The 26,092-nt window shown below is 39.2% G+C and overlaps 1 protein-coding gene across 5 annotated transcripts in view; it reads left to right on the forward strand.

Annotated features, from left to right (window-relative positions):
• Positions 1-350: 350 nt before the first annotated feature.
• The window catches only part of tnpo1 (transportin 1), a 164,707-nt gene continuing 138,965 nt past the window's right edge, over positions 351-26,092 (forward strand). For 2 of the 5 annotated variants that reach the window (XM_069936994.1, XM_069937003.1), the window contains exon 1: positions 354-399. In XM_069936994.1, the coding sequence (XP_069793095.1) occupies positions 391-399 (9 nt within the window). In that variant the 5' untranslated portion in view covers positions 354-390. Of the gene's footprint in view, positions 400-11,796; positions 11,911-26,092 lie in introns of those variants that run through there. The other 3 variants (XM_069937016.1, XM_069937015.1, XM_069937019.1) reach the window with 3 other exon arrangements.

The raw sequence follows: 26,092 nt of genomic DNA on the forward strand, positions 1-26,092 counted from the left end.
CCCACATACCCCCGTGTAAGTGATGGCAGGAAAGCATGACTTCACACCTTCATCAACCTCCTATCCCATCTAACACCTTCTGGCTCCATCTGCTGTTCCCACATCTGTCACCTCAGAGAGAAAGCAAATAATTCTTGACCCCCCCCCCCGGATGTGAAAGAAGTGTTTTTATATGGACGGAGAAAGGTAATCTTCAAATACTTGCCTGCATGGTACCAAGCTAGCAAATTGAGTCGTTACCATAGAGACTTTTAAAGCCTCCGTTGTCCCGGATACGGGCTAAGCTCTCATCGACGAATCAGAGCGCTGCTTGCTTGAACGTGACCTGCCTGTGATTGGGCGCCATTTCAGCGGAGGCGATCTGTTTCCGCTCTTGCATCGGACACTGTGATGGTGTGGGTAGGTGTTTGTCAGCTAATCGTACGCCCTCATGATTATTTCCATGGAGAGTAATGGGTGGCGAACAATTACCTCGTTTTAATGATGTTCTGGTGGGTCGTCGTGTCCTTCTGGATGTTCAGGAGCGCGTTGCGTGTGCATTATTGCAAGATGCCTGTTATTACCTGGTGGGCGTTGAAACTTGCAGTGTGCTCGGAGCCCAACGCTGCGCTTGACAGGGGCAGGGAAGAGACCTGCGGTCTATTGGAGAGATGCCGATAGCAATCGGCGGATATGGGTGGGCGAAGCTCATTATCCTCGCGGGTCCAACATATTGACATTGTTAGAAGCAAAAAATGAAAATGACTATGCAATTCCTTTTGGGCTCTTGATGGAGAGTCAGTAGTCGCCATATATTTAGGAATAATGTAAATTCTTTTTTGCTACCAAATCCAGACCCAGACGAACAAAATTTCAAACTCTCTTAATGTGGCTCTGAAGGATGAGAGAAAATGGAGGGATACATCTCGAGATTCGTATCAGTAGCAGTCGGTGATGCTAAGATGATGACAGATCGAGATTTTAGTTATTTCATGTGTCTAATTTAAACACCTAATTGTGAATGATACTAATCTTAAAAGAGAGTGGATTCTGAAGATTTGAATAATACCGATGGCATGGTTACTGAGACCAGTACCATACTAAGAAAGGAAAAAATGAAAACAAGTTTGAGATGAAGGAATTCTGTCAGATGCTCAGCAGATCCAGCCAAATGTAGAGCAGAAATTATCCACGCTTTTAGAAGACCATATTATATCAAACAGTCAAAATAATAGATCTGAAAGGTGCTAAGATAGGTGAGATTTTCCCCAGGTCGTTAAGGGAGGTCAGGGAGCAAATAGTGGAGGCACTGTCCGTGATTTTTCAACGATCACTGGAGGAGGGGGTGATGCCGCGGGATTGGAGGGTTGCTAATGTGGCTCCATTGTTTAAAAAATGGCACGTGGTGTCGGCCAAGTAATTATAGGCCTGTAAGTTTGACTTTGGTGGTAGGAAAAGTTATGGAGGGTACTCTTAGAGATGGTGCGTATAAATATCTGGATAGGCAGGGATTGATCAGGAGCACCCAGCAGGGGTTTGTGATGGGAAAGTCACGTTTGACGAACCTTCTTGAGTTTTCGAAGAAATGACAAGAAAGGTGGATGAAGGTAGGGCAGTTGTTATAGTCTATCTGGATTTTAGCAAAGCTTTTGATAAGGTTCCACATGAAAGGTTAGTCAGGAAGGTTCAGTCACTAGGGATTAATAGAGAAATAGTAAGATGGGTCCAAAGGTGGCTGGAGGAGAGACAGCAGAGGGAGGTGGTGGACAACTGTCTGTCAGGATGGAAGCCTGTGATGAGCCAAGGATCGGAGCTAGGTCCCCTGTTCATAATTTGGATGATGGGGTGGTTAACTGGGTAAGTAAATATGCAGACGATACAAAAATAGGGGTAGTGGTGGATAGTGAGGAAGGTTTTCAGGGATTACAGAGGGATTTGGTTTGTTTGGAGAGTTGGGCTGAAAGATGGCAGATGGAATTTAATGTAGAGAAGTGTGAAGTGCTTCATTTCTGAAAAAAATAATCAAAAAAGGACGTGTAGTAAAGGGGAGGACATTGGGGAATGCACAAGAACAAAGAGATCTTGGAGTTATGGTGCAGCATTCTTTGAAGGTGGATTCCCATGTTGACAGGGTGGTTAAGAAGTCATTTGGTATGCTAGCCTTCATAAATCATAACATAGAGTATAGGAGCTGTGACTGATGCTGTGACTGTTTAAAGCGTTGATGAGGCCAGGTTTAGAGTATTGTGTTCAGTTCTGGTCTCCAAATTATAGGAAGGATATAGATAAGGTGGAGAAGGTGTAGAGAAGATTTACAAGGATGTTGCATGGCTTAAAATACCTAGAGTACAGAGAAAGAATGAAGAGATTAGGACTTTATTCATTGGAACATAGATGGTTGAGAGGGGATTTGATAGAGGTGTTTAAAATTATGAAGGAAATAGACAGACTAAATGCAAGTCGACTCTTCCCGCTGAGAGCAGGGGAGGTTGAAACAAGCTGAGGGTAAGGGGGCAAAATTTTAGGAAAAACATTAGAGGATGCTTCTTCACTCAGAGAGTGGTGGCTGAATGGAATAATCTTCCGGAGGAAATAGTTGAGGCAGAGTCAATTCTTTGATTTAAGAGGAGGCTCGATATACATGGATAGGAGGGGGTTGAAGGGTTATGGATGGAGAGTGGTCAGAGGGATATAGCAGAGTTGTTTGAGTGAACTGGCGTGGACTTGAAGGGCCGAGATGCCCTGTTTCCATGCCATAAACTGTTTTATGGTTATTAAGATCAATAATAGCTTCTTTTTGAAAATTATATTCTGACTGTCATTTTGTCTATATGGTCGATCATGCGTTTCAAGATAAGGTTAAATATGTAGGGTGCAGCCATGTATTTAGTGCCTTTAAATGTAGATGCTTCATTGAAGAGTTAACAAACAAACCTTAACACTGAACTACGAGTACGTATTAGGATAAATGACCAAAAGATTGTTAAAATGTATATTTTGGAGGAAAAGGAAACAAAAATATTTAGGTAAACAATTCCAGAGCTGAGAATTGCCACAAACTAATTCAGAGAATTGGATGACTGGGAGAATTTTAAGAGTTTAAAAAAATTGATCTGTCTTGAGTTAAGTTTTTTATTTAACACTGTTGACCATTTAATTTTTATTTTTCTTTCCATCTGAATCAGTAGTTAACAAGGTTTTCTCATGAATTTGGCTAAAACATGATAATTATTAACAGTGAGGGAAGATTTGGGACTTGGGAAATTATTAAATACAGGAGGGTTTAGTGAATACCTGAAGTAAGATGCTGTACTGTGTAAGAAGGTGGCTTCCTTGAAACTGAAGGAAGGAAAAGCATTTATTTTCTGGTTCTCCATTTTTTCATGTTGAGTTAAACTCCCATAGAATTAGGGATGGTCACTGTAAGTCAGTTGCCTAGAATGAACTCCAGGATACCTCCTGTATTCTAGATAGCAAAGATGCAGGAATTGCTGTCAGCTGCAAAAACTCTAGTTCTGAATTTTAGTGCTGACATTATGGCTATTCATCTTTGAATATGAGTGTTTTGTGGGTGTTTTGGGAGATATCCACGGCAAGGATTGACAGTGTAAGCAGAGGAGGTCTGGGTGACTACTGGATCACTTTATTAAAAGAAAAAGCAGACAGGTTTTTGGAAACCCTGGGAGGCTTTCTGCTGTCAAACTTAATACGATAGGAAATATTCATATATTTGTTGCCTCATTGTCAGAGTGAAGAATGTGACTGAGCAGCTTCAGAATATCCTGGAGGTGGGGATGACAGCCAGAGGTTGGAATTCACTTTCATGCTATAATTTGAGTGAGCAAAGATCAGATTTTAGGGAGCCACAAAAGAGATTAATTTGACTTCACTGGTAATCTGTGCATTACTGGTCATATACTGCTGTGTAAAGGGGAGAAAAAGGGAAAAGATGTGTGAAAGAAAATAATATGTAGCACGGTTGGCATAGCGGTTAGTGCAATGTCTTTTTAGTGGCAGCGATCAGGATCAGACCAAGGTTCAAATCCTCTGCTGTCTGTAAGGAGTTTATATGTTCTCCCCATGTCTGTGTGAGTATCAGTTTTCTCCCACTGTTCAAAAAACATTCTGGGGGGTGAAGGTTAATGTGGTGAAATTGGGCGGCATGAACTCATTGGCTGAAATAGCCTGTTACCGTGCTGTATGTGTTACTTTAAAAAAAATTGTGTAGGACATTTGGCCCTTCAAGCTTTCAACCATTAGAGTCATAGAGTATTGAAACAGGCCCTTCAGCCCAACTCCCCCCCCCCGACTCATGAACAAAATATCCCACCCACACGAGTCCCATCTGCCTGTATTTGGCCTTTGTACCTCTAACCTATTCCATTCGTGTATTTGTCTAAATGTTTCTTGAATGTTCTAATAGGTCCTGCCTTAACTACCTCCTCTGCCAGCCTGCTTCATGGACTCAGTGTGGCTGATCAACCCAAATCTCAACTAATTTTTGTCAATTCTTAATCATGCATCTTTCAAAAACCTACCTACACTTTTTTAATACTCTCAACAATTGAACCTCTACAAATAACTAACTATCTGATGTACTGAAGAGGTGTTGCAGGAATAGGAGCTTTAAATTTTGGAGATATTGGGAGGTTTTTGGACCTGATTATAGTTAGTAGCATGACGAATAGGATGGGTTGATGCTAATTTGTCTGAGATAGGGAAAGATGAATGTAGATTCAAAAGCAAAAAAAAAATCCAAAAAAACAAGGAGAATGGCAAATGTGGTCCCCTTATTTAAAAAAGGTAATAGGGATAATCCTAGGAATTATAGACCAGTAAGTCTTACATCAGTGGTGTGCAAACTATTGGACAGGATTCCTAAGGATATGATCTATGAGCATTTGGAGAAGTACAGTCTACTCAAAGAAAGTCAGCATGGCTTTGAGAAGGGAAGGACATGCCTCAAAGCCTAATTTAGTTTTTTGAGGAGGTATCAAAATAAATTGATGAAGGTAGGGCAGTAGATGGATTTTGGCAAGGTATTTGACAAGGTCCCCCACAAGAGACTTGTTCAGAAAGTAATGAGGAATGGGGTCAGTGGATCATTGCCTGTGTGGATAAAAAATTGGCTTGTAGGAAGAAAGCAGAGAGTAGTAATGGAAGGAAAGTATTGGAGGTCAGTGACTAGTGGAGTGCTACAAGGATCTGTTCTGGGACACCTGCTCTTTATGATTTTATAAGTGACCTGGATGAAGAGGTGGAAGGATAGGTCAGCAAGTTTGCAGATGACATGAAATTTGGAAGAGTTGTGTTTGGAGCTGAAGGTTGTAGAGGGTTACAAGAGGATATAGATAGGATGTAGAGTTGGATATAAAAGTGGCAGATGGAGTTCAATCCAGATAAGTGTGAGGTGATGCATTTTGGAAAGACAAACCAGAAGGCTGAGTACAGGGTTAATGGTTGGTTACTTCAGAGTGTGGATAAACAGAGGAACCTTGGGGTTCAAATCCATACATCTCTCAAGGTTGCTGCACAGGTTGATAGGATAGTTACGAAGGCCTATGGGATGCTGGGCTTCATTAATAGGTGGATTCAGTTCAGGAGTAGAGAGGTCATGTGGCAACTCTACAAATCTTTGGTAAGACCACACTCTGCGGAGTATTGTGTTCAGTTCTGGCTAGGAAGGATGTGCAAGTTATGGAAAGGATTCAGAGGAGATTTACCAGGATTTTGTCTGGATTGGAAAACAAGTCTTATGAGGCAAGGTTAGTAGAACTGTAACTTTTCTATTTGGAGTGTAGATGGTTGAGAGGAAACTTGATAGAGGTCTACAAGATTATGGGAGGCATAGATAGGATGAGCAGCCAGCACTTGTTTCCCAGGGCAGGAATAGCAAGTGCCAAAGGACATGTGTACAAAGTGAAGGGAAGCAAGTTTAGGGGCAGACATCGGGGGTAAGATTTTTACACAGAGTTATGGGTGCCTGGAATGACTTGCCAGGGATAGTGGTGGAGGCTCCAATTCAGTACAATTTTTCTCAAAATGGATTCTCGAAATTATGGATCCTGAAAATTTTCCTCATAGATTAGAATTGGATCGACCACAAAAAACAAATAGAAAGAAATAATTTCCTGGTCAAGCGCCACATTTGATTTTGATAGGGTGATTATTTTATCAATATAAAGAAATGATATTAAGATTGGAAGTTCAGAATGCTTGAAAACAACAAGGTCCTTTAATAGTGGGAAATTAGAAGTTTTTTATATGTGGATTTAAGTAGGTCAATTGTTAAAAGAAGAAAGGAATTTAATCCTGCAAAATCTGTTTTATGGAAGAAAGGATACAAGTTTTTTTTCACTACCAAGCCATACTTAAAGTTTTCTCTGGAGGAAATCAATCACAGTTTTTCAATGATTAAAAAGAGGCTTTGAAATTTGCAAATTCTTTGCCAAATTTTAAACAAGATCAAACTTCAAGTTTGGTCAATCTGCTCAACAGCTTTCATTTCACCAGGATCAGGAGGCCCAGGATGTGCAACAATTCTCAAAGCATCAAGAGCTGGTGGAGATTGATGATGATCAAGTCAATAAAGATCTCAATTGAAGTTATGTGTATTCTATCTGGGGCAGGGGGGTATGTTTTGTCTTCTCCTTCTGTAGCTGCGTGCTGCTTTGTGGCGAAGGCCACTTCCTGGATAGTAGAGGGAAGTAGTACTGATTTTTTAAAAACTGGTACTTTTTAATTTTGGGGTTTTTTTTTTCTTTCTTGGAGATGCCACATTTATTTGTATCTTTATGGGGCAGGAGTCCAGTGCGATGAGTGGCGAGATTTCTTTGATATTTAGATTTGAATATGACAGGTCATAATAAATTATGTATCTTTTAATATAAATTAAGTTAATAATCTAATTAAAAGGAAGAAGGTATTGGCTTATATTTTAAAAAAATTAAGGGTTGATATTGCTCTTTTTACAGGAAACCCATTTAACTAAGAATGAACATTAAAAAGGGAATGGGTAGGTCAAGTGGCAGCTTCTTTGTTTAATTCTAAAGCAAGAGGAGCTGCTATTTTGATTAATAAGAAAGTTCCTGTTAAGATACAATCTGTGGTTACGGATCGTGCTGGGAGATTTCTTTATTACATCTAAAACATTGATCCGAAAAATTTGAATGAAGTGCATGCAATTTGTATGGAGTATAATATAATCGATGTAAAAAATTAAATTGTACCATTTGATATCTAACATTAATTGTATTAGTTACACTTTCATAGCATAATTTTGACCATACTTCTTGAATTTATGTATTTAAATCTTTTTCCCATCTGGATTTGGATTTGAATAAATCCTTTTTCTGAATAGTCTCTTGTAATTTGAGATGCATATTAGTAATAAATCTTTCAATAAATGTATCCGTTATTAGATATTCAAATAGACTTTGTTTTGGTAATTTAAAATTCTTCCCTAATTTTCTTTTTAAATATGATTTAAGTTGATAATAAGAAAAAATAGTATTATATAGTATATTATACTTATCTTTCAGTTGATCAAAAGTAATTTTAAAAATCCCAAAAAACAATCCCTTTTTAAAATTCCACAATTATACAAAACATCAAAATAACGATCATTAACCGTAAAAGGAATTAAAGGATTTTGATTTAATATCATTTTAGCCAATTGATAATTCTTCATTCCTCTTTCTACATGTATTCCGTTCCATATGCTTCAAAATTGGTATCTGATTTTCCTTTCAATAATCTCTCATGCCATTTATATAAAATGTGTTCAAAATTACTTTCTCCTATTTTACTCATTTCAATTTGCCCTATGCAATCTTTTCATCGGTCTGATGACAAGAAGACAAAAATCTAAGTTGAGCTGCTTTATGATAATTTTTTTAATTAGGCAATCAAAGTAACCCTTGATCAAATTTCCATGTTAATTTTTCCAATGTCATCTGAGGCATTTTATCCCTCCAAATAAATCTTCTTACACTTTTATTTAAATCCTGAAAAAACATTATTGGCACAAAAATTGGTAAAGATTGAAAAAGGTATTGTATTCTAGGAAAGATATTCATCTTCACACAATTAATCCATCCTATTAAAGAAATTGGCTTATCTTTCCATCTTAATAAATGTTCTTTAATTTTCCTCAATAAATGTATGTAGTTTAATTTATTTAAATTCTTATCAACATTGATTCCTAAATATTTAATTGCACCAATCTGCCATTTAAATGTTGTCCTTTTCTTAACTTGAACATAGTCTGTCTTGATCATTGGCATCACTTCACTTTTATCAATATTTATTTTGTAACCTGATAATAAACCATACTCCGCCAATTGATCACTTACTTTTTGTAACGAGCTTTCAGGGTTTAAGAGGTATGATATTACATCATCTGCAAAAAAACTAATTTTATGTTCTTTATCATGTATCTTAAAGCCTTCAATCTCATTATGACCTAATCACCTCAGCTAAAGGTTCTATAGCTAATGCAAATTAAAATGGAGATTGGGACATCCTTGTCTAGATGATCTTTCCAACAAAAAACATTCTGATATTTGCCTATTTGTAATCACCTTAGTCTTTGAAGAATTATAAAATGCTCTTATCCAGTTTATAAAATTTGTCAGAATTCCAAAAACCTTCAGTACTTTAAATAAATAATCCCATTCTAATCTATTAAATGCCTTTTCTGCATCTAAAGCTAAAGCCACTGATGGTATTTTTCTTTTCTAATCTATATCTATTAAACTTAAAAATCTAACAATATTATCTGCTGATCTATTTTTTAATAAAATTTGTTTGGTTCATATTAATCAATTTTAGGTAAACATTTAGCTACCCTATTAGCTATTAGTTTGGACAAAATTTTATAATCAATATTCAATAGTGAAATTGGTCTATATAAAGATGGAAGCAAAAGGTCCTTCCCTTCTTTTGGAATAACTGTTATTAACACAGTTTTAAATGACTCTGGTAAGTTCCAAAGATCTTCCATTTGATCTAACAACCCCATAAATATCGGATTTAACAACTCTTTAAATTATTTATAAAACTCCGGAGAGAAACCATCCTCCCCTGGAGCCTAATTGTTTGGTAAAGATATCGATATATCATATAATTCTGTAACTGTAAATGGATTTTTAAATTCCGTCTTCTCTTCTATACTTAACTGTGGTAATTTTGGACAAACATTCATCTATTTTATCCCCATCCTTCAAAGATTCTGATTTATATAATTTCCTATAGAATTTCATAAACCCATCAAATACCCTGTGTTTTGTAATTAAGATGACCTGAATCTTCTTTTACAGCTACTATTGTTCTCGATACTTGTTCACTTTTCAATTGCCATGCTAAAACTTTGTGCTCTTATCTCCCAATTCGTAATATTTTTTGTCAGGTTCATCTTGTATCCCTCTCTACTCATATGTGTTTGTATTGTATTAATTTCAATTTCTTTAAATCTAATATTTTCCTTTGTTCATCATTCCCTCAATTTTGCAATTTTTTCCATCTTTATTATTTCCTTTTCCAAAGGATTAACTTCAGACATATATTCTTTTTTAACCTTAGCCATATAACGTATTATTTGTCCTCTTAAATAAGCCTTCAAAGAATCCCATACCACAAAATTATTAGTTACAGAATGTTCATTCAGGTCCATAAAAAATTTTATCTGTTGCCTTATAAAGTCACAAAAATCTTTCCTTTTCAGCAATGCTGTATTAAAATCTATAATCTATATATTTTGCTCCTCCTCCAGTAAAACTGATATAACTAAAGGTAAATGGTCAAACAATATCCTTGCTTGATATTCAATACTATAAACTCTTGTCTGAAGTTGAGAGGCAATTAAAAACCTATCTATACGGGAATATGTCTTATGCCTATAAGAATAAAATGAATAATCTCTAATATCAGGATGCATCTTCCTCCAACTATCAACAAGTTTAATTTCATTCATAAAATTTTTCACATCCTTTCTCACCTTATTTTTAACCATAATTCCTCCTGATGTATCCAACTTTGAATCAAAGGTTAAATTAAAGTCTCCCCATAATTATTTTCCCATTTGCATGACCTAACTACATAAAAACATCTTGTAAATGGTGCATATATATTCACCGAGGTCCATTATTCAAAATATATTTTGCAATTTATTATCACATACCTCCCCACTTTATTAGTCATTACATCCAATATTTCAATTGGTAAACTTCTATTTATTAATATCGCTACCCTCTAGCTTCAGAATTAAATGAAGAAGAGAATACCCCTCCTACCTAATCTCTTTTTAATTTCATATGTTCTATTTCTGTTAAATGAGTTTCTTGTATAAAAGTCACATCTATTTTAGTTTTTTCATATAATTTAAATAACCTTTTTCTCTTTATCAGATTCTGAATTCCATTAATATTAATAAATGACAATTTCCCTGCCATTAGATGTCAAAATTAAGACTTGTATCCCTCCATCTCCCATCCCTCCCCATATAATATCTTACATCTATAAAGTGTCCAGGCTAAGAATCAAAAAAAAGAAAAGATATGAAAGGAAGAAAAAAGAAAGATAAGGAAAAACTCCAGAGGCACGTGATGTTAAAGCATCTCTATCACCCTAATCTGTGGGATACAAAGCTGATAGCCTAGTAGTCAGCATCATATTCCTCACTAACTCACTTGAAACATCATACCATCCCTTACTATAAGATTATCAACAGACCTTTTAATCCATTAATCTTATCCAATATATTAGATCACGCACAATATAGGTTAAACCTTCCTCCTCTTTTGAACTCTCTCGAAACTCTATGTATTTTTAGTTATAGCAAAACCCCTCCGTTATATAATCAACTATCTACAACCATCTGCTGATTTTTAACAGGCAATGAATCGGCATATACTTTTTGCTTCATTAGGCTTAGTAAAAAATCTATTCCTCCCTCACAGGATAAATACTTTCAAAACACATGGATATCTCAAAATAAAGGCATAGCCTTTTTTCCACAATACATCTTTAACCAGATTAAACTCCTTTCTCTTATTCAATAAATCAAAACTTATATCTGGATTAAAAAATCTTATTTTCATTGTAAATCAAAGGTGATTGTCTTTCTTTAGCTTGTTTTGCTGCCAGCTCCAATATCTTCTCTCTTTCTTCATATCGAAGGAATCTGACAAGTATTGGATGGGACCTTTGGTCAGGCTGAGGTTTAGGTCTCAGTGCCCTATGGGCTTGTTCTATCCCCAAATCACCTTGAAATGCAACCTGACCCAAATATTCTAGTATCCACCCTTGCAGAAATTTTTTCAAGTCTTGACCCTCGTCACCTTCTTTAAGTCCAACTATCTTGATATTATTCCATTGACTAAAATTTTTCAAAATGTCTATCTTTTGCATTAACTGATCATGCTTAGCCATTGCTTCTGCTTGTGCTTTCTTCATTTCATTTTCAAGATTTTGAATCTCAAATTCATTTCCTTTAATTTTTCCATCCACTATTTCAAATCTAGTGTCCATCTGTTGCATTAATCTTTCCATCTTATCACCATTTTTCATTACTTCATCAGTTAACACTTCCATGGATTGTTGAAAAAAATTTAAAATTTGCTTTAATTCACGAGAAGTTGAAGAAGCTTCTGCACCTTTTTCTACTTTTTTCTTGATTGTAGGTCATTCTTGTTCTTTCCTTTGCTTTTCCAGGTCTTCTTCTTGATCACTGGAGCTGTGAATGTCTGGCATCTTTTTTAAAATTTCCACCATTTTTTGTGCTCTGCACATGCGTGACTCCTCACTTCTTCAACCGATGTCGGTGGCCATTGTTGGGGGAGACCCTGTGCAGCAGTGTCCAAGGTCTCCCCAGCTTTTGGCCTCTCTCCTTTGGATACTACCTTACGAACAGCTCCCAGATCCTTTCTTAAGGTAGGCCTCTCTTTTCTTGTTCAGTTTCTTGTACAACAGTAAGTCCTTTATCCTTCTTTGGTGGCATTGTTAATGTCTTCTCTGTGTCTTCAGACAGTTCTTTCATATATTTTCTGTAACGTTTATAACCTTTTTGTCACTTTTTCTCCAATTTTTCAAGGATAGCAGGGATTATCAGTCTGACCCCATGTCATCCTGTGGCCCATTAGTGATTCTTTTCTGTACCTTGCTGAAGCACATTAATGTGTTTTAATTGGAGGAGACTTTGATTGTTATTTAGATCCAATTTTGGATAAATCACAAAAATTGGTTATTAGGACTAAAACTTCGAAAATAATTTTGACTTTTATGAAAGATTTGAATTTGGTCGATAATTTGCGAAGTTTAAATCCAAAAGAAAAAGATAATTCTTATAGACATGATTTTTATTCGAGAATACATATATTTTTATAATGTCAGCAAATTTACAAGGAAAAGTTATACAAGAAGAATATAAAGCTAGGATTTTATCAGATCATTCACCCCTTTTGATATCATGTATAATTTCTGAAAAGGAAAATAATGTCATATAGATGGAGATTTAATTATTTATTGAAAAAGTTGATTTTGTAATTTTATAACAAATCCAGGAATATTTAGAAAAAAAAATCAGATTCAATGGATAATAAATTTATTTTAGGATGCTTTGAAGGTTTATTTAAAAGGTCAAAGTTATACAGTTAAAAATTTTTAAAAAGATTATGTTAAGGATTTAGATAAATTGGAAAAAGAAATAGAGAATTTGGTAAAATAAATTTACAGAAAAATATATCTGAAGTGAAAAAGAAAGAATTGATAAAGAAGAAATTAAATTATAATGAATAGGGCTTAAAATTAATTAAACAAATAAACAAATAAACAAAAATATTATGAATTGGGAGAAATGGCACAAAGTTTTTTAGCTTGGCATTTAAAAGGTGAACAAACTTCAAGAGCTATTAATGCTATTAAAAGGAATTCAAAAATAGTTACTTATAAACCTGAAGAAATTCTTTTAAAGGATTTTCATTTTAAGTTGTAAACATCATAGTCTGATTGTGATGAAGGGAAGATTCAGAAATTTTTTATCTAAGATTGATTTGCCTACTTTAAATTTTCAAGATCAAAAAAATTTAGATGCTCCATTCACGATGATGGAAATCATTAATGCTCTTAATTCTTTACAAACTGGTAAATCTCCCAGAGAAGATGGTATTCCATCAGAATTCTATTTAAAAAAAAATGTAAAGACTTGTTAATATGCCTCCTTTTAGGGAGGTATTGAAGCAAGCAACTGTTGTACCTAAGAAACATAGGGATCCATTAAAATCTTGTAGACCAATATCATTATTAAATGTTGATTATAAGATAATAGCTAAAGTTTTAGCAAATAGGTTGGGTAATTATTTACCTGGTTTAATTCCTATAGATCAGTCTGGGTTTGTTAAAGGAAGGCATTCTGCAGATAATATTGTTAGATTGATAAGTTTAATACATTCATCTCAAAAGATGGGGGAATTGGGGGTGGTGTTGGTTTTAGATGCTCAGAAGGCTTTTGATAGGTTAGAATGGAATTATTTAAGGTGTTAGAAAAATTTGTTTTGGATCCTTATTTACATTACAACGTTGGCAGAAGGATTTGTATATAACGAATGGACAAATTTCTTTGACTTTTTCATTTTCTAAATAAACTAGACAAGGATGTCCATTATCTCTGGCTTCATTTGTTTTAGTGATTGAACCATTAGTGGAATTAATAAGACAGGATATTGGTATTAAAGTTAGTGCAGAGGAACATAAGATTAATTTATTTGCAGATTATGTTTTGATTATACGACAGCTCCTATAAATTCATTGTGTTCTTTGTTTGCAAGATTGAAAGAATATGATGAAATATCAGGTTAGAAAATTAATTGGAATAAAAGTGAAATTATGCCCTTGGTTAATGGAGATTATACTCAATGTAAACAATTTGCTCAATTTAGATAATGGAATTAAATATTTGGGTATTAGAATTGATGAGGATTTAAATAATTTATATAAATTGAATTATTTACCTTTATTCAATAAAAGTAAGGATGATTTAAGTAACTTTAATGGGTAGAGTAAACTGTGTTTAAAATGAATATTTTTCCAAGGGATCAATATCTTTTTCAGTCAATCCCTGTCTATACCTCAAAACACTTTTACAGATTTAAATTTAAGTATAAGAAAGTTTTTATGGAAAGAAAAGATTAACTTGGAAGTTTGAATTAGGAGGTTTGCAACTTCCTCATTTTAAGAATTATTATAAAGCAGCCCAATTGAAATTTATTAATGGAATGTTTGATTTAGTAAAAAAACTAACTTGGGCTAATATAGAATTGAGTAAAACAGGTGAAGATTATATGCAGGATTTCATTTATACACCTATTTTGAGACATTTGATTGAATTATGGAATAAAGTAGATTATGAAATAGGAGGAAAGGGTGTGGAGCTGGCCACAGCGAAGAAAGACACAGCCACCACGTTGAATGTCGTTAATGACTGTTTAATTCAAATTCAGTGCGCGCCCCTTTAAGGGCAGCGTGAGCTCAGTCACTGTGTGCGTGGTGACATCATAAACACTGCTCCTGCTAGGCAGGAGACCTGAGGCAGGGAGAAACCCTGACGGCGCCATCTACCCATGGCTGCCCCACCACGTGGTGTTACATGTGGGGCCGGTTCACCATGAGAGCGTGTGCCGCCACATAACCCCCTCCCCCCAGAACCAGCTACGCGTCCTGCTGCTTGGGCGAGTGGCCCTGGCATTTGGGCATGGCCGTTTGCACCAGCTGTGATAGCTCCAAGTGCACCGTCTTCAAATGGTCGGGTGAAAAGTTTGTTTTTCCCCCCCATGTCCAAAGTAAAAGTCCTACTGGACCACTGGAGGACCTTGTACAGACCCTCGTACGGGCATTGCAAAGGTGCCGTATGTGGACCGCGCTGAACAAACATGAATTCTGCCAAGCCCAGCTCTTTGGGATGATGTGTCAGCCGGGCGCTGTGATATGAGGGAGGTGGAGGGGCTAGCTTGGAGAGCTTCTTACGGAGATCCACCAATAGGTTTGCATGATCGGATGTGGCGTTGGGTTCCAGGCCAAAGAATTCACCGGGCAGTGAGAGTGTCGAGCCGTATGCCAGTTCCGCAGAAGACACCTGCAGGTCCTCCTTGGGTGCTGTTCTGATGCCGAGGAGGACCCAGGGCAGTTCATCTGCCCAGCCTGGGCTGGTGAGGTGATCCATGAGGGAGGATTTCAGATGATGATGAAATTTCTCCACCAAACCATTTGCTTGTAGATGGTAGGCTGTGGTGTGGTGGAGTTTAACCCGCAGAAGGTTTTCCAGGTGAGCCCAGAGCACGGAGGTGAACTGGGCGACTCTGTCGCTGGTGATGTGCGCCGGAACCCTGAACCTGGCGATCCAATGACTGACTAAATTTTTGGCACACATCTCTGCGGAAGCGTCTTTGATGGAAATGGTCTCCGGCCATCTCATGGTTCGGTTGTCTATGGTGAGGAGGTAGCATGCCTCTCTGGACACCGGCAGGGGGCCTACGACATCAATGTGGATGTGCTGAAATCTCCGCACTGCCGGGTCGAATTGCTGGATTGGGGCCTGCGTGTATCAGTGGACCTTGGTGGCCTGGTACTTGGTGCACTTCCTCGGCATCTCAGCCACCTCCTTCCTGAGCCCATGCCACACAAAACCGCTTTGCCACTATTCCCACCGATGTCTTCACCGAGGGGTGGGCTAGGTCGTGGACTAAGCTGAAATCCCTCAACCTCCACTGCGGAGGGACTACCGGGCATGGTGAGTTGGTGGAGATGTCACAGAGCAGCATGTCCGGGCTGTTGGGCGACTGAATGTCCTGGAGATCGAGGCCAGAGGTGGCGGTTCAGAGAGCCTGCGTTTCTGCGTCCTGCTTCTGGGCCTATGCTAATTGTGTGGAGTCAAGGCCGGGAGTGAGAGCGTTGATCGCCGGACGAGAGAGCGCATCCGCCACAACGTTGTCTTTACCTGCCCTGTGCTGGATGTCGGTGGTGAACTCGACACGTAGTAGAAGTGGCGTTGCTGATGAGCCAACCACGGATCTTTGGCCATTGTGAATGCCTGTATGAGGGGCTTGTGGTCAGTGAACACCATGAAGGGCCTGCCCTCCAGAAAATATCAAAAGTGCCGGATGGCCAGGTACAGCTTCAGGAGCTTCTAGTCGAAAGCACTGTACTTGAGCTCCGGCGGGTGCAACTGTTTGCTAAGGAAGGCCAGTGGGCACCACTGTTGATTGAGCCATTGCTTGAGTACACCCCCCTACAGCCGTGGCTGAGGCGTCCACCGAGAGCGCCGTGTGTGCCTCCAGGCCCGGGTGCACCAATAGAGTTGCATTGGCGAGGACCTCCTTTGTTGCAGCAAAAGTGCTCTCTGCATCCTCCGACCAGGCCAGGAGTTTCTCCTTAATGGCAATCAACGTGAACAGCGTGCGGGCGCCGCCGGGGATGAATTTATGATAAAAATTCACCATCCCCACGTAGGTCCTTGAGGGTGGTTGGCTTGGGGAACTGCTGGATGGATGTGACATTCTCTGGTGCCGGGGCAGCCCCTACTGCTGAGATGGTGTGCCCCAGGAACTGCAGCGTCTGTTTGCCAAACTGGCACTTGGCCACGTTGAGCGTGAGGCCAAACTCCATCAGTCGGGCAAACGGTACAGAGGTGGGCCTTGTGTTCTTCTCGGTTGCGGCTAGTGATAAGGATATCGTTTAGATAGATAAACACAAAGTCCAAGTCCCAACCCACTGCATCCATGAGACGCTGAAAAGTCTGGGCCCCGTTCTTGAGGCCGAAAGGCATACGTAGAAATTCAAAGAGGCCAAAGGGGGTGATAATTGCCGTCTTGCCGATGTCCTCGGGGTGGACCAAGATCTGATGATAGCCCCACACCAGATCGACCTTGGAGAAGACTTGCGCGCCGTGGAGATTGGCCGAGAAGTCTTGAATGCGGGGAACCGGGTATCTGTCCGGAATGGTATCGTCATTCAATTACCAGTAATCCCCACAGGGATTCCAGCCCCTGGAGGATTTTGGGACCATGTGGAGGGGGGATGCCCAGGTGCTGTCCGAATGACAGACGATCCCCAGCTCCTGCAGACGGGAAAACACCTCCTTTGCTAGCTGCAGCTTCTCGGGCGGAAGTCGTCTGGGCTTGATATGCAGTGGGGGACCCTTGGCGGCGATATGATGGTATATCCCGTGCTGGGTAAGGTGGCGCTGAATTGTGGTTGTAGGATGGTGGGGAACTCATGGTGTATGCTTGAATACTCGTCCCTGGAAGTAGCGATGTCGGTGATCTTGAGCTTGTAGGCGTCCGTGGCTTCCAGGCGCACCAAATGGAAAGTGTGAGCGTTGACCAGCCTCTTGCCCTTCATTTATGACCAACAGGCCAGGTACCCTCAGGAAGTCGGCCCCCAACAACGTCATACCCACCGAGGCTATCAGGAACTTCCAGTGGAATTTCTCTTTCCTGATCTGGATCTGCGCCCTGCGGGTACCGAAGGTCTTGATGGCGAAACCGTTGGCTGTCTGCAGGGTGGGACCGTGAGATTGGGTGTGTGTCTCGAAGGTGGTGGGGAGCAGGACGCTCAGCTCCACTCCTGTGTCCACCAGGAAATGCCAGTTGGTGGACTTGTCGGTAACGTGGAGGAGGCTGTTCACGCGGCCAGCCATCACAGCTATCAATGGCGGCTGGCCAGGTCGTTTCCCTGGTAGTTACATGGTTGTCAGCACTTACGAGCTTGCACTCCCCAGTGCTGATAGTAAAAGCACTAGGTGGGATGGTGCTCCTCTGGCTTGTGCTTGGGGATCGTTGGGGCCAGCTGGCTCCTGGTCGCGTAACCTGGCTGAGGGCTGCTGCTTCATTCTCCCTCTTGATGTGCCAGAGGGGCCCGCTGGGGCTGTGACTCAGCGTGGATCCGTGAAATCCTCATCCACCAGGAGTAGTTGGATATCATCGGGCATCTGCTCGAGAAAGATCTGGCGGAATAGGAAACAAGGTTTGTGATCCTTCGCCAGCGCCAGCGCCAGCATCTCGTCCATGAGGGCCGATGGTGTGCGGTCCCCAAGCCTGTCCAGGTGCAGGAGTCTAGAGGCACGCTGCTGAGGGCTGAGCCCGAAAGTGCCTAGGAGCAGGTTCTTGAGGGCAGGATATTTACACTCAGCCGGTGGGTTGTGCATTAGATCGTCCACTCTACCTGCCGTTTCTTCGTCCAGCATGCTCACGACGTGATAGAATATCGTGGCATCTGCTGACATGTTCCTCAGTCAAAACTGCGCCTCCACCTGCCTGAACCACGTATGCGGGTTTCATGCGGTCAAGGGGGGCAGTTTGATGGCAACGGCATTTATCTCGGCCGGATCCATGTTCTTGAGACCAGAAAGGCGTCTGGGGTCTTTGGAGTCACCAATGTGGAGCTGGCCACAGCCATGAAAGACACAGCCACCACGTTGAATGTCGTTAATGACTGTTTAATTCAAATTTAGCATGTGCCCCTTTAAGGGCAGCGTGAGCTCAGTCACCGTGTATGTAGTGACATCATAAATGGTGCCCCAGGTGCACGTTGGGCAGGAGACCTGAGGCAGGGAGAAACCCTGACGGTGTCATCTTCCCATAGCTGCCCCGCCATGTGGCATTACACGCAGGGCCGGTTCGCCATGAGAGCATGCGCTGCCACAAGGGTTTAATTTCTCGAAGAACACCTTTATATCAAAATAGACTTCTTCCTTTTTCTATGAATAATCAATTTTTAAAGACTTGGAGTCAAATGGGAATAAAAAGAATAGAAGATTGGTTTGAAACATGTGAATTTATTACTTTTCAACGAATGAAGGAAAAATTTAATGTCCCGAATAATACCCTTTTTTTTTGCTGCTATCAAGATAAAGCTTTTTTAATTGATAAGAGATTATCATTTGAGATTACCTAGACAAAATTAATTAGAATTAATAATAACTAAGGATGGTATGAATAAATTTATTTCAGAGATGTATAAATTACTTCAGAAAACAGTTTGTAGAATACGAATTAATCAAGATTAAAATGGGAAGTTGATTTAGGTAGACGAATAGATGAAAATGATTGGAAGCATGATATGTATGATGAAAATTATTAATGTAAATTACAGATTAGTTTAATATAATTTCTTGTATCAATTATATTTAACTCCCCAAAAATTAAAGTTGAATTTGGTAGTTTTAGATGTGATCAAGAAATTGGTTCATTTTTTCATTCTACTTGGGAGTGTCCTAGAGTAAAACCTTTTTGGTTTGAGGTAAAAAAAATAATTTTGGAGAAAATATTAAAGGTAAAATGCACACTAGAACCAATGTTATTTTTGTTGGGTGATATTAAAATTAACTATGTATCAAATTGAATTTTTACGATTAGCTATAGCTGTTTATAGAAAGTGCATTGCCATTTCTTTGAAATCAAATACAGTTTTAGGAGTAGAGAGAGGGCATGCTGAATTGTGATCTTGTATTCCACTTTTTAAAAAAATAACATAATTTGCATGATAATATCATTTATTTTTGAAAATATGGAGCCTATACTTACAATGTGTTGGTTTGAAAATTTGAAGGACTCTCTGAAAGCTCACTACACAGGTAACCCTTAGCTCCAGTATTATGTGAAATGAGATTTTTTTTGGCATTCTCCTATCTTTTTCTATTTTTCTTTTTATGTTGAGGGTGGGTGGGGAGGGAGGGATAAGGGAGCTTACATACATATACACACACCACATATGTATTATTTTTTTCAATTTATTAATTAATGATTGTAGATGTGGTTTTAAAATTCTTAAATTAAAAAAAAATTAATATATAATATATATATATATATATAATTCAAATTATATCTTGAACCTCTCTTATATATATATATATATATATATATATATAAAATAAGAGTCCAATTGTGAACACACAACATCTCCTCACTTTGTCAGGAAGGCACACAGCAACTGTACTTCTCGAGAAGACTGAAGCGGGCAAAGCTACCAGCCACCATTTTGTTACCCATGAACCATACTGAAACTCTCATATTCATGAAACAGTATTTATTTGAATACTTGTCCTACATATGTATTGTTTGTTTGCATATGTTTTATCTGGTTGTGTATCTGCGTGTTTTGCATCAAGGACTGGAGAATGCTGTTTCGTCAGGTTGTATTTGCAATCAGATGACAATAAATTTGACTTGAGAGTAGAGAAGAAGGAACTGGCTGTGTGAAAGTTCTATCAAATTAGGTTTTGTAGTTTGAACTTAAGAAAATGGGGCAGTCATATGTTGGAAGTGTAAGATAGATGTTCATACAATCCAAGAAGAAATTCATAAGCAAATATGTTGCCAAATTTCAGATAAGTATGAAAACAATTGGGTAATAATTGAGGAGATTTCATCCAGGATGTTAAAAAAACAAGGGAAAAATTTGTAGACATGGTGACTGGTTTTTCAGTACTCCACAGCAGGAGTGGTGCCAGTGAATTGGAAAATGCAAATTTTAATATTAGTGAAAGAGGATAGGATGAACCGAGAATTACTGTGCAAGTTAGTGACATCAATTCTAAGGGAGTACTCGAACCTTCATTTGGAAAAACACAGATAATTCAGAACAACCAGCTTGCATTTAAGGGAAAGTTGTGTCTGATTAACTTGATTAAACTTTTTGAGGAGTTTGAGGATCAAAGAGACAAGTCTTTGTGGTCTATGTAGATTTTAGCAAATAAATTGACAAGATTCCATGTTGCAGGGTTGTCAGGTCAGTAAAAGCCAATATCATAAAGGTCCTCCAACACCCTGGACATAACCTCTTCTTGCTGCAACGTTCGGGAGGAAGCTACAAAAGTCTGAAACCCAGAATCTCTTAGGTCAAGAACAGTTTCTCTCCAGTGGCTATCAGGATCTTGAACCTCTCTTACTACATTAATAATAAAATATGATAACACTGCAAATGGGATTGTTTGCATTGGCTCTTACATATCTTTTGTATTTATTATTTCTTATTAATTTAATGTATGCTATTAGAGTTGTGGAGTTCTTTTTACGCAAGTACCTGTTTGACTGTAGCAAGTAAAAAATTTTGTACAAATGTACAATAAGCTCTATTATTTAAAGGATGACATGGTTAGCACATCACTGTTACAGCACCAGCAATTGGACTGGGGTTCAAATTTCACGCTGTCTGTGAGGAATTTTTACATTCTCCCCATGTCTGCATGGGTTTTCCCTGAGGGCTCTGGTTCTTTCCACTGTTCAAAAGAAAACATGCCGGGGGTTGTAGGTTAATTAGGTTGGCACAGTCTTGGCCGAAAGGGGATGATGACAGTTAGCATGTCGGCAGGGTTCATCATTGGAGCTCGAAGACAGCAGTGGAGGGGGAAGGATGTTTAGGGTGATAAGAGGGAGGAGAATGGAATGGGGAGGGCTGTTGGAGGTCCAAGGAGGGAGGGGTATGCAATGAGGCTTCTGACATCATGGTGGCAGAAGATGGCTGGAATGAGGGGGAGGCTGGTAGGAGAGGGGAGGCAGGAGGCCTGCTAATGAAGGAAGGAGACTGAATAGTGGAGGGCCAAGGTTGGACTTGTGCAATTACTTCGATGGATGAGGCAAGTCTCATTATCACTGCAGTCTGTGCATGCATATAACCATATAACCATTAACGGAGCGGAAACAGGCCATGTTGGCCTTTCGAGTCCGCACCGGTTCACTGATTTTGTCCGCCCTCTTCAGGCATTGGTCCCGATCTTTTTTATTTAAAAAAAATTGAAATAAAATTTAAACCTTTAAAAAAATTTGTTATTAAAATATTGTGATTCGGCTTTTAACAGGATCAATTGGTCAGCGGTAAGAGCCAGATTTGCAGGGCCAAAGCCCTGATATGAAATGAATTTTTAACTAGGCTTTAATAAAACAGGCATAACCATAGATACAATTAAAATGAGTCTAATTCTTTTCCTAACCACTCCAGATTGATTCAACTCACAATATTTTCACTGTAAGAACGCCAAAACCAAATGAGTGAACCTTTAACATATTAAAAATTCAAACGATGGTTCAAAACAATTATTCAACAGAGAAAAAAAGGTCATTCAGAAGTTGGAGTCTCTTGCCTTATGTCAATTATCAGTCATGCACATCCATCATCATCATCCTGATGCTCCTGTCTGTTGGTGGCACACTCCTGACTTGCGCTCTGTGGCTGTGCTCTGTGCTCCTGCATCAACCCCTGCTACATCTCTGCATGCCTCTCCCTTCGGTCCTGTTCTCTTTCCTGTTCAATCATATCTATTTCCAGTATGAGCCCACGCATTGCAGTTGTCTCCTCCTCCCTCTTTGTGGGCTTCTTGTGTTTCTGCCTCCTGCTACCTCCTGGAGAGCAGTGAGACACATATGTGATTTAATGCCAGGTCTTGACCATTGATTCAAACCAGAATTGACATTGAAAAAAGTGAACTAGGGGTCTTATCAGCTCCTAGTACAGCATGTGGTGCGATTCCTGTGATTTTGCTTTCAGTTGTGGTCTGTTGGTCAGCTGAGGTAGTGCCAGGTGATGTGACAGAGGGAGAGGCTGAGGTACAGTTGGGGGGGGGGGGTGGGGGAAAGCACCAGGAGCAGATGAGGGATCGGGGGAGGTTGCTGGATATGTGACAGACCAGGTACAAGGGGCATCCAGTTCCTGCACCTCAACTTCCTCCTCCGTTTGAAAACTGAGCTTAAGGGATTGTGCAGCAGCTGCACTCGTAGCTTACAGGTTGCCTACAAAAGCCAGTGGTGTAGCTTGCCTGCTTGTACCTCACATGTCATATGCCATGTTAAAATAAGGCCAGTTCCAACGGTCTGCATCACTCCTCCCATTATGGTCCATGACCTGGTGAAACCTTTTTAGTGTCTTTAAGTTGTTAATAACCTGTTTTTTTTTTGTCTCTCTGATACCCCATTGCCCAGAGCTTCAATGCAATGCCCTCATAAAATTGTCCAGCTTTAATTGTGCCTGTTAATTCATATCCAGCTCCCTCCTCCAGCCTTAGGGTAAGGAGTTGTTGCACCTCCCTATCCCCCCAGTTTGCAGAAGACATTTAAAATTTTTGTTTGTGTATGTAACTCAGTGGTTCTCAACCTTTTTCTTTCCCCTCACATACCACTTCAAGTATTCCCTATGCCATAGATGCTTTATGATTAGTAAGGGATTGCTTAAGGTGGTATGTGGGTGGAAAGAAAAAGGTTGAAAACCACTGTTTTAATCATACCTAATTGACTTGTTATGTGCACAGTTTCATAACTCCAAAGGAAATAGGCCAATGACAAATTTTCTCAAGCAAAATATTTTAGTAACAATTGGGTCTGGAACAGTGGTTCTTAATCTTCCCTTCCCACTCACATACCACTTTAAGCAATCCCTATGCCATTGGTGCTCTGTGATTAGTAAGGGATTGCTTAAAATGGTATGTGAATGGAAAGAAAAAGGTTGAGAACCACTGATGTAACTTTTTTTCACTGATTTAAGTCACACCAAATAACATCTGATTTTTTTAAAATCAGTTTTTCGATAGCTCTCCCAATGTGCCTACTATTTCAATGTAATATTCACAGGGAGAATGGGGGAGGAGTGTCTGTGTTGCATTAGGTCTCCATCACATCTGCAGCACACTTTTCCTCAGGGTTTAACATGCTCATGCAAAAATAGTGTAATTTCAATCCTACAATGCAATTACTCATTCTATGCTTGCAAAATTGCAACGCCGGCATCTGCAGATGCCAGGGATTGTACTGGGGTCGAGGTAGTCAATCCCCAGCGTGAGATGACGTCATCTGACGCTGGCATTGAGAAGACTTTTGTTTCACACTAGGCACTTTAAATGCCGATTGGCCGTTAATTTCTAGGACCACTTGCAAGTGTGAAAGGGGCTAATCATGCTACTTTATGACCCACAGTGGAACCAGGATCAGATGTGTCAAGACTTGAATAATAAAATACTTTAATCCATAAATAGGTCAAATAATAAAGTAAAAAATAAAGATTTAAATTCATTTTTGGGAAACACTAGCAATATTGTGAATATTAAGTATAATATGTACTTATTGTTATTCAATTACATTTACTGTATAGTTTTGTTTTACAACTATCTATTCGGCTGCAGCAAGTATTTGTGGATATATACATTGTACAACATATATGACAATAAACATTATCATTTGTGAATACTTTCTCTGAAACCTACAAATTTGACCTCTATTGGTCAAAGTTTTCATTGTGGCTTTAAAATAAATACTGAAAGCACCCAACAGATAACAGATTTTATACAAGGATCGAGGGAGGATGAATATTTCAACTCCATGATTTTTCATCAGGTCATCAGTCTGAAATGGTTTCCATGTTTTCCACATTTTCTGCTTCTATTTCAAAATTTCAGAAGATGTATATTTTGCCTTTTTCTCTTGGTGGTTAAGCTGTTTAATCAGCAAGTTTTATTGTGTATTAGGTTATAATAACTGCTTCCCTATTAAAAGAGGGCAGCAATATTAGTTGTATATAACTTTTTATTTCCCTGAAAGTTACTCTTATGTTTTAACAAATAAGTTATCTAGCATAAATGCCAATGAGTTTCTAACCCTTTTACCAGACATTTATCATGATTATCTTGCAAAATTGCAGTTTTACTTGTTTCTAGTGCACATGGTAGTCAGGTTTGAGGTTTAAAAAGCCATTTCAGTTAATATTGAACTTTTTAAATTGTAGTTTTTAAAAACTTTAGACTTGCAGCGCAGTAACAGGCTCTTCTGGCCCATGAACCCATGCCACCCAAATCCACTCAATTAACCTACAAACCCTGTGGATTTTTGAAGGGTGGGAAGAAACTGGAGCACTGGAGGAAATTCATGCAGACATGGGGAGAACCCAGATTCAAACCTGGGTTGCAAGCGTTGTAAAATAGTGTCACACTAACTACTGTTCTAACCATGCTAATTATTTCTAAAGGTAAAACTTTTCTTCATTAGGTTCTATCGTTTTTGAAATAAGCTTATTGAGAAAGTAGTTTGATGTGTGAATTTAGGCTCATTCATAATTACATTAAAGTTGGATGCAGGTTGCTTTCTTGTGCTGGCCTTAACAGATACATCAGACAAAAGTACAGATAATTCATGTTGAATTAATTAATTATTATATATTGAAAAGCTTATGGTTATTACATCTATACTCTTGTTCTGGTGGTACAGAGGGTTTCAGAGTTTAATATATTTTGTTGACATGAATGGAATATGTCACGTAATGAGTTAGAAAGTGGCAGTTTTCTTTAGTTCTAATGGTAGACATTTTAGTCTTGCATTTAATTTTTTTCTGACTAAACTTGTTCATTTGATGGAATCTGGGCACTCACGGGAAGGCCAGCATTTATGGGTTGTGTTCCTGTTGGCCTGCTACTTGTTCTTGTTTGTATATGCTGGGAGACTTGCTTTGGCAAATGACACCAGTGCATTTTGGAAGTATTGTATCCTGCAGTCAGTGTTTACTGTGGTGAAAGGAATAGAAGTTTTAGGTGATGCAAGGGGTCCAAATCAAATTGTATTTTATCCTGGAAGTTGTCAGCTTCATTAGAGTTGGAGCTGCACTCATTCATGCAAAAGAGTATTCCATCTCTGTTCTGACTTTTTCTTTATGGATAGTAGGAAGGATTTGGGGGTGGGGAGTGGTAGTTAGGCAGCAATTCATTTGCTGCACAATACCTAGTCTTTCATCTGCTTTTGTAGGCACTGTATTTGTATGGCGAGCTCTCCACTGGCCACCGTGACAGAGGTGCACCAAAGAAAAGGTACAAGGACTGCCTAAAGAAATCTCTTGGTGCCTGCCACATTGACCACCGCCAGTGGGCTGATAATGCCTCAAACCGTGCATCTTGGCGCCTCACAGTTTGGCGGGCAGCAACCTCCTTTGAAGAAGACCGCAGAGCCCACCTCACTGACAAAAGGCAAAGGAGGAAAAACCCAACACCCAACCCCAACCAACCAATTTTCCCTTGCAACCGCTGCAATCGTGTCTGCCTGTCCCGCATCGGACTTGTCAGCCACAAACGAGCCTGCAGCTGACGTGGACTTTT

This window comes from Narcine bancroftii, chromosome 1, assembly GCF_036971445.1.
Source record: "Narcine bancroftii isolate sNarBan1 chromosome 1, sNarBan1.hap1, whole genome shotgun sequence".
Classification (NCBI taxonomy): Eukaryota; Metazoa; Chordata; class Chondrichthyes; order Torpediniformes; family Narcinidae; genus Narcine; species Narcine bancroftii.